The 9228-nt window shown below is 25.9% G+C and overlaps 1 protein-coding gene across 3 annotated transcripts in view; it reads right to left on the bottom strand.

The window, feature by feature from the left end:
• Positions 1 to 355: 355 nt before the first annotated feature.
• Positions 356 to 9228, bottom strand: part of LOC135927163 (probable global transcription activator SNF2L2) — a 38510-nt gene continuing 29637 nt past the window's right edge. For all 3 annotated transcript variants that reach the window (XM_065463109.1, XM_065463111.1, XM_065463110.1), the window contains 8 exons: positions 8972 to 9218; positions 8478 to 8581; positions 6810 to 6926; positions 6290 to 6400; positions 4371 to 4566; positions 2966 to 3089; positions 1266 to 1473; positions 356 to 779 (listed from right to left, as the gene is read on the bottom strand). In XM_065463109.1, the coding sequence (XP_065319181.1) occupies positions 528 to 779; positions 1266 to 1473; positions 2966 to 3089; positions 4371 to 4566; positions 6290 to 6400; positions 6810 to 6926; positions 8478 to 8581; positions 8972 to 9218 (1359 nt within the window). In that variant the 3' untranslated portion in view covers positions 356 to 527. The remainder of the gene's footprint in view (positions 780 to 1265; positions 1474 to 2965; positions 3090 to 4370; positions 4567 to 6289; positions 6401 to 6809; positions 6927 to 8477; positions 8582 to 8971; positions 9219 to 9228) is intronic.

The raw sequence follows: 9228 nt of genomic DNA, 5'->3' as shown, positions 1-9228 counted from the left end.
TTTGGGAAAAAAAACGCAAAAGTATCCAAAAAATATAAAATAATAAATAATCTACATTTTTTGGGATCATCCTTGACCTTCTTAAGTTTAGGAAAAATCATATTGAGAGAAGAAAACTCTTTCCGAAGAAGTGGAAATTGATGGAATATTTATAATCATATTCATGCCCACTCACGACCCATTTTTCTAAAATTTACGATCATCTTAACCAAAATTAGGAGCGGAAGCTAGCTCCTTTTTAAAAGAGCGTTGTTATAAATATTATATTTACAAAAAACAAATAGGTAAACATAAAAATTTAAATTTGGTGTCATATTTTAGAATAAGACAAAAAACACAAATGTAATCATTATAATATAAATAGTAAAATATAATGTGGTAGTAAAATATAACATAGCATCTATTTTTAAGATATAAATTCTTACTCAGATCATGAATAAAAAAAAGGATAAATTTTTTTTTAAATATAAAATATGGAAAAGAATCAAATATTGGTTAATAAATAAATTCATAATAGCTGATTTTCATTACAAATCGTCAGATCGACTCCTGGCGCTACCAAAACCAACTCGACTAATATCTCTTTCCGTCTCATTGATGTTCATTTGATAACTAGAACCGTAATTATCACTGGTTCCTCTGATATTTTTAGGTATCAAATTTGACGTTTTACCAAATGAGTTAATACTATTAGAGGTCGAATCGTCATAAACATTGTTGGCTATTTTGTCTTTGGCATCCCTAAACACGCGTTGGAGTATAACTGAGTGTTCATAAATCTATTTTTATAATATAAAAGTAGGGGAAAAAAATGTTTACAATTTTTCCGTTAAGATTATAATCATCAATTGGATAATGTATTATACTTTAAAACTATAATATTCACTCTTTTTAATAGAGGCCAAAAATTGAGAATATGAAACATGCAAAAAAATATCGTGGTACAACAAAGCTTATTTATATTATGCAAATTTTATAAGAAAATTATCTGTTTCTTTTAAATATTAACGTAGCTGATAAATATTAAAATTGAAAATATACATAGTAAAATCTTTTATTAATTTTATACATTAAGAATAAACTTTACACTCATTTTTCAATAAATGAGATCGAAGCTAGTAAATATAAGCTTTATTTATCAATGTATTTAATAAGGTCAAAATTAGATTTATTAATTTTTTTTAAATCGATAATTTGGCGATTTATGCGTGCCATTTTTTGTCGCTCGAATTTTATTAACGCAAATAATACATTATTGTAATTACCATAGATCCTTCTATATTATATATCTGGGCGTTGTTACACATGAGTTCCAAATCTTTACACATATCGGACATAGTTCTGTACCTATTTTCTTGAATTTTAAGTTTGATTCTCTTCAAATCCATCGGTTCCTTTATAACCTCGTAATAATCGGGTCTTTCCTTTTTAGAAGGCAATTGCATGAACGCAGAGCTCAAAACTATGCCATTCCTAATATTAGAGTTAAATATTGTAGTTAACGAGTTGTAATAATAAAAATAACGAATATTTTAGTAAAAATGGAATCCTACTAAACAAAGACAGGCGTTATATCCATAAAAAATTGAATCGAGGTATAATCAAATTTTGTATCCTCAGAGTTAAGTAATTTCAAAAAATGGACTAATTCGGCTCAATCCACATGTCGAGAAAATTGGCTATGCATTGAGGCGTGAGTTAATTAATATAGGCTTTCTTCAAAGTTAAATTATAATTTCTCAATTTTGAGTATAAAAACTAGGAAAACAGACGCTAAATTGATAGTTTCTGGTCAAGGAATCAAAGTTAGTGTTGTTATTGGCATAAATTTATACAAAAATCATCGCACATATAAATGAATCTTATAAAGAAAATATCAATTAGTGAAATAGTATCTTTACACCAGGCTATACCAAACCTGATTACTCGTAATTTTTTTTTACCCTAATGTAATGAATTACAACCGTTCACAAGTTATTTTTTACTTACCAACTTATTTACGCGTGAAATTTTATGAGAGTAAATTATGCTTTACATGGATCAATTTCTTCTTACTCGTACTTTATCTTATTAATATTCGATCGTTAGCTGTTGAAAATATCGGCAAATTTTTTTTGATTAATTATAAATTTGTATATATTTAATTATAGGTAATGAAGTTAGATCCCACTTCACTAAACTTAGAAGAAAATTCCAATCTCTATTTAGGCAATATGAATAACAGGAGTGGGGGCTGCTCCCTAATTAAAAATACTTTATTATGAAAATAAACTTTATTTATATTTAAATTCTATTATTTAGAGATTTGTTATACATGATCCCAATGATCTCATGGCTTTTACAGGAGGAATACATTATATATTTAATTATTTGGTTTAATCTAATTAAACTTTAAAAATTATTTAAACTAATTTATCGGAAAAATGTGATTGGCGTAATTATTATTGTATTGGACACATGGAGTAATTGATCAGTAATATTTATTATGAGTAACCAGGTTTGAACGTACCTATAAAGAGCAATGAATAAAAGTTGCTGAATAATAAAATTAACAATCTTTATTTTTCCAGAAACGTTTCTAAAATAGGTAGGCATAAATGCTCATCATATTTTTTGTCATTATTTCCCCAATTTATCCTAATTCCCTGATCAATTCCCATAATTTACATTTCAAATTAAGAATAATCTTATATATATTTAAGAAAGTACGATTATTAGTTTATATAAAATTATGTAATAAAAAAATATTTATTAAATTAATAAAATTTAGACTTTAAAAAAATGATTTTAATACGAAGAATATCAAACATGGCCCTACCCGAAATCCATACCTCTAATATAACAATGTCATATATCAAACGTCTAATCAAAACTTGAATTAATATTTTAGATTCAACCATAATAATTGATAAGTTTAAAGAAGTAGACTCAAAATAATAGTTTTTAAGGGAAGAAAAACACATACTCATCTGTATAATTGAGAATCAAATCCAGTATAATCCTTAGTGACTTCTCAACCTTTTTATTGTTAGGTGCCAGTTTTTCCAAAGGAGGGCGCCCGCGCTTTTTCTTCCTATCGCTACTACCGGCTTTTGTAATAATGCATATATTTTTTAATTTAAAGTTTTGTCGTTTAATTGAAATTTGTAAAATAATATTATTTTGCAATGAGTTTACTTATAATTCACTGATTATAAAATGATGTTTTATATATTTTTTTAAAAAAAAGATAATTTACTATTAAAGATACAAAGCTTCCATCCTTTTCATAAATATAATGACTTTTTTAATAGAGAGGGGGAAAAACACTCTGTTTTCATATCACTAACTTTCTGAAAAGATTATTTGAATAGGCTAATAGAAAATTATTCGATTCGCAAATTTTTTTTTGAAGGATAATAAATTTATTATTTGTAATATTCTAAAAAGTGTTTATTTTAATAAAATATTAGAGTTATTGATTTTAGAATTATATAAAATTATTGGTAATTAAATTTTTTTGATTGTTATAATGACTTCTTGTTTAAAATTTCATAAAACCAGATTAATATTTAGATAATTACTATATTTTATAGCCTTTTCAATATTTTTTTAAAATGTTTGTCTTATTCTTAAATTATATTTTAAAGATGTGAAGAAGGTATATTACAAGTAGCATTGAGTAAATAATCCTCTTTACGTGATATATAAGTGCCTGGCAGATATTCATCCACCTTCAGTTAGGGATTGATTAGTTATCAAGATCTCGAATTAGAGTGGGAGTTGGTACTATTGATTTGTTGTGCTTTCATCTCTTTCCCTTTTTCTTTTATGACTCACCGATCCTATAATAAAAAAGATGAAAGCACAACTCACAACAAATCAATAGTACGATTCCCGCTAAAATTCGAGATCTTGAAAATTCTAATCAATCCTTAACTGACGGTTGATGAATTTCTGCCCGGCATTTCTTACATCTCAAGCAAAAAGGATTATTTATTCAGTGATACTTGTGATAAAATTATATGATAAGTTGCTTTCTTTACATCTTAAAAATATAATTCAAGAATAATGCAAACATTTTAAAAATAATGAAAGAGCTATAAAATATAATAATTACCTAAATATTAATTTGTTTTATAAAATTTTAAACAAGAAGTCACTTTTACAATCAAAAAAAAATTAATACTGCAAATTACAAAAAAAATTTAATTAATTACCCTATTTGCATATAATTCTAAAATTAATAATTCAATTTTATTAAAATGTTCGCTTTTAAGAATAATAAAATAATTTAAATTTATTATTCTTCAAAAAAATTAATACAAAGTGATGCGATATCTTGGGAAATAACAACTAAAAATGAAATTCAAAAACGGTAAATACTCAACTTGATTCATCAAAACTGATTTTCTTTTTATGACTACTACTAGTACCACCAACGCTTGTGGCTACGCCTATTCCATTTTTCTCATTCTCTTGAGTTTGTTTTCTTTCCATAGCTCTGCGATTGCGAGACTCGGATGTTCTATCGATATCCTCTTCGCCCTCTTCATCTTGGCCATCGTCAGATTCCGCTTCTAATACCTTTTTTTAAATTTGGAAAACAGCATGTGTAATAATGATTATAGATCTTTTAAAACTCCTTACAACTCCTAACTAAGTTCACTGATGTGAGAGGAAGGGGGAATTGTTAAAACTTCTCTATTAATAGTAGTTAAATTTTTCAAATTTGGGATGGCCCCAGTAATTTCGGTCTTGCACACATTGGGGCTTATCGAAACCATAAGAAATTAAAAAATATGCTTGCGTAAGCGAAATTTTAAACCATTAATAATGATAGAATTTTAAATTAACCCTTGCATTCGCGCTAGGCTAAAATATAACCCACCAATTTTTATAAAATTTTGCACAATAATACAAAATTTAGCCCACTTTTAAAATGGATTTATTTCATTTTTTTTTATAAAATAAATAAAAAAGTCTCTTTAAAATTCGACATATTGAGATTTTTATTAGTATTTTTCCAGATTTTTCCCAAATGGATATTTTAAAAATTCATATTTCTAAAAGTATTCGGTAAGTTAATATTATATATATAAAGCTTATATATTAATTTATATATGTATATCATTTTTTTTAAAATAATCACACTATGCAGAATGTCGTCAAGGATGAAAGTGATAATAGTTCCGATTATATTGATGAATCCTTTGACTCAGAAGATAATATGCCTCTTGTAAATTTTCACTGGCATTAATTTATTTTAAAAATTAGGGCAGAGAATGATTTATGCATGTGGCACAGTAAATTAAGACGAAAAGTCTACCCACCTTGAAAGCAGAAAAAAATGGTTACAGGCGAGCATGTTTTGGGTGATAAATGAAGATGACATCGTTGCCATTAAATGGATAAACGATCTGTTTAGCTTCTCTTGAATTATCATAACCCAGCTGATGACGTGGAGATTGAAAGGAAACAGAAAGATGCAATATTATTAAAATAAACTGTCCCAAAGCTATATATGATTATAATCGAGATATGAATTGTGTTGATATTTTTGATCAATTAAAATCATATTATGAAATGAAAGTAACAAGTAGTATAAAAAAATAATCTATTATTTCATTGATGCAGGTATTATTATTTTATCAAAATTACACTAAATTATCTTTTAGCCATAGTTAACTCATATGCAATATATAAAATGATTGATAAACCATGCCATATGCCTATGAAAAACTTTTAAACGGAATTAATAACTGGTATTGGCAGAAAGAATAGTTTACAGCTTACCAGCAGAGCCCAGCCATCCAACACTAATAAAAAAAAAGTGTCCTTGGAGATTAAGTGATGTGCCGCCTCACATTTATCAGTAAGAACAGTGCAAAGGAGAAGATGTGCTCATTTAAACAGTTGTTAATGAACATCGTTCAGATTGGACATGCTCAGTATGTGATGTGGCGTTATGTCTCTCCAAAAAACGAAACTGTTTTAAACAGTATCATGAATAATAAATCATAAATATGTTTATTTGCACAGTGAGATGCCTCACTTTAATTTTTTAATATCTTATGAAATATTTATATATTTTTAAAAATAAAATTATAACGAAATTATATGAGATTTTTACTATATATTTTCATTATTTTCAATAAAAAATTTTACCTGCGCAAAATTGGACTCAATTTTCAATTTCTGTGCATGAAAGAGTTAAGATTATTATAAGACCTTCTATAATTAAGTTAAAAAAACAAACAATTCATACAAATGCGAAGAATAAAAATATTTTAAAATATCAAATTTAAACCTTGAGCCATTGTTTATCACTGAGAGCATCCGAATAATCGATTTCTTTACGTTGGCGATTGCCGCGACCAAATATTTTATCTTCGTCATCCTCGCAAGTTAAACGTTCGACCTTATATACCAAATATAAAAAACATAAATGGCTAAAACCTTAAGTTTTTACATTACTAAACTATTAAAAAGATTATATAAGTATAAAGGTTATGGCCGCATATTATAATTGCAATAATTTTATTGAATTGAAGTAGGAATTTTTATACAAACCATTTATCTTTAATTGATGGTGATATTTGTAATCCAAAAATTATCTCAAATAGTATTAAATTAATCATTATATGTTTATGATTTATAAAGGATGTAAAATAAACAAATAGAAATATGAATTTTTATTTAAATTTTTTTTTTAATTTTTACATGTTCAAAAACTAAATTTGTTTTTTGTTTAAAACATGTTTCATTTTAATTATATCTTCTGAATCTATATAAAATTAGAAATGATTAGTTACGTAAAAAAAACATACCATATGTTTGACCTCTGCATCATTTTTTATCATCCAAGTAGGTAGCTCTTCTTCTGTCAGCATTCTAGTCGTATATGTATGAGCCAACGTCTCTCTGTTCCGTTCAATATCCATTTGCTAATTTTTATTAAAGCGATATTACAGATAAGTTCATTCCATTAAATATTATTCACAATAATTGATTTTTTTTATCAATTAATAATATAACGATTAAAGCTCTGTTAAAGCAAATAGTAATTAATAATTCACTTAACCTCATAGAAATGTTATTATAAAAACTATGATCTTATAGCATTGCACAAGATATACTGTGAAAAAAGTAATAGTGATAAAAGATATGGACTGAAAAATGTAAAAAAATCATTTCCACTCTATAAAGATCAGGAAATGAGGACAGCAAATTTATTTATTTAAATATACAGTTAATCAATTTATATAATAAAATTAAAAAAATCAAAAAGCAAAAATATAAATTATAATACTTTTCTTTTTTTCCTAAATTATTACATTTTCGATCTCCCTATTTATATAACTTTAAAACACTAAAATTTACATATCAATTTAACAAACTTTTTTTTTAAAAAAATCTTTTTACTATAAATTTCGCTAACTTTAATAATTAAAATTTGCATACTATAAAAATCCTTCAAATATAGTATAATCAATTAACATTTTTATAAAACCTTCACTACAATTACAACAACTAATATATACATAAGATTAAGTAAACATGAATTAACATATAAAATTATTTAATAATTTTACATTTTGTAATGATAAAATAGTCACAAAATTATTTGAAGAGATAAATGTAATATAACTTTACATTTTAATAATTCAAGCTATTTTATTGGCTAAATGTAATATAATATATTCATGTTAAATTTATAATTCATTTGTGCATTAATACATATACAGAATGAAACAAAATTTTAAGCCTTGTTAATAATATATTTATTAAAATACAATAACACCCATTTTTAGTATATATTAACCCTAATTTTACATTCAACCCTAACCCTAACCTTTTAAAATAATTAATTCTATATTGCATTAATACATATCGAGCACATAATTTTACTTGAGCTTATATTTTCTATGCTAAATATTCCATTAATATTTGAAGCAATGAATATAATGATATTACTATCATCATAAGTATTATTTAAAATATTAATTTTATCATGAGTATTTAGATTTACATTATTCTAAAATGGCCCCCAAACTATTTGAAGCGATAAATGTAATATATTGCTTATGTTTATTATTTGTAATAATAAATTGGTCCCCAAATAATTTAAAGCAAATGGGAATAATATATTATTAATATAACAGTATTAAACTTACGAGGGCACACTGGGCTAAGACCCAAATTATTCAAATACAGGCCAGGCCATGCTCATGAAAAAAATAATTAAGATTGGCCTTTACTTTAGAATGACTATTTTGCGGAAATTCGAATTTCAATAATAACATAAAACAGACTAATAAAAATTGTGAAATTAATTTTTTTTTATCTTTTGCTGATTTAAATTAAGTTATTGATTTTATCCCTAAGAAACTTCATGATTTCAAAAAAGCAAAAAGTATCTCCATAGATAAAATCATTTATTTTTTTATTCAAGACTATTTGGAATTTTTTACTATAACAAAAAAAATGTGACTAACTTGAAACAATTCGAATTCTTCCTCGGATCGTGCCAGCATTTGGTTAAGAGTCTCATCGTCGGGTGTTTCATCTTCATTGACAGTCTCGTCTAAGCCACCATCTCCTATATTTGATAAAAATTTTAAATAGGATAAATTTAATCTAAGAAAAAAAAATTTATCAATGAATATTAATCACTAGCCGTAGTTTAGTCATCATCTTATAGATCGGGTCTTTATATAGTAACTGTAAAATGAAGCCGATACTTACAGTTCATTGATCTGAATAAATTTGAAAACATTCATCTAACTAATATTTGCATTAAAAATTCAGGTACTTAACAATGTTTGTATAACTGTTTAATTTTTTTGGCTAAGTGAAACTTTAAAAAAAATGATGATAGATATTTGCAATCAATGAAAATTGATTTATTTAATACTAACGCAAATAAAAAATGCATATTTTTGACAGGGAGTAGTCGTTCAGGTTTAGAAAAAAATTAAAACAAACTAACCATGAGTAGCAGAACCGCCTCCTGTGGTACCTGGAGTTGTGAGAATGGCTTGCAAAAATTTTCTTCTATCGTTACTAGTCGATTTTTGGTCAAACATGCCAGCTTGTATGACTTTCTCATCCACATTTAATTTAAATCGGGCAGCTGCTAATATTTTTTCTTCTACACTATTGACGGTTACTAGTCGAAATACACGGACTTCGTTTTTTTGGCCGATTCTGTGAGCCCGGTCAGAGGCTTGAAGATCCTTTAAAAAA

This window comes from Gordionus sp. m RMFG-2023, chromosome 3, assembly GCF_954871325.1.
Source record: "Gordionus sp. m RMFG-2023 chromosome 3, tfGorSpeb1-WG-v2, whole genome shotgun sequence".
NCBI lineage: Eukaryota > Metazoa > Nematomorpha > Gordioida > Chordodea > Parachordodidae > Gordionus > Gordionus sp. m RMFG-2023.
This window is presented reverse-complemented; position numbering and strand designations above follow the sequence as displayed.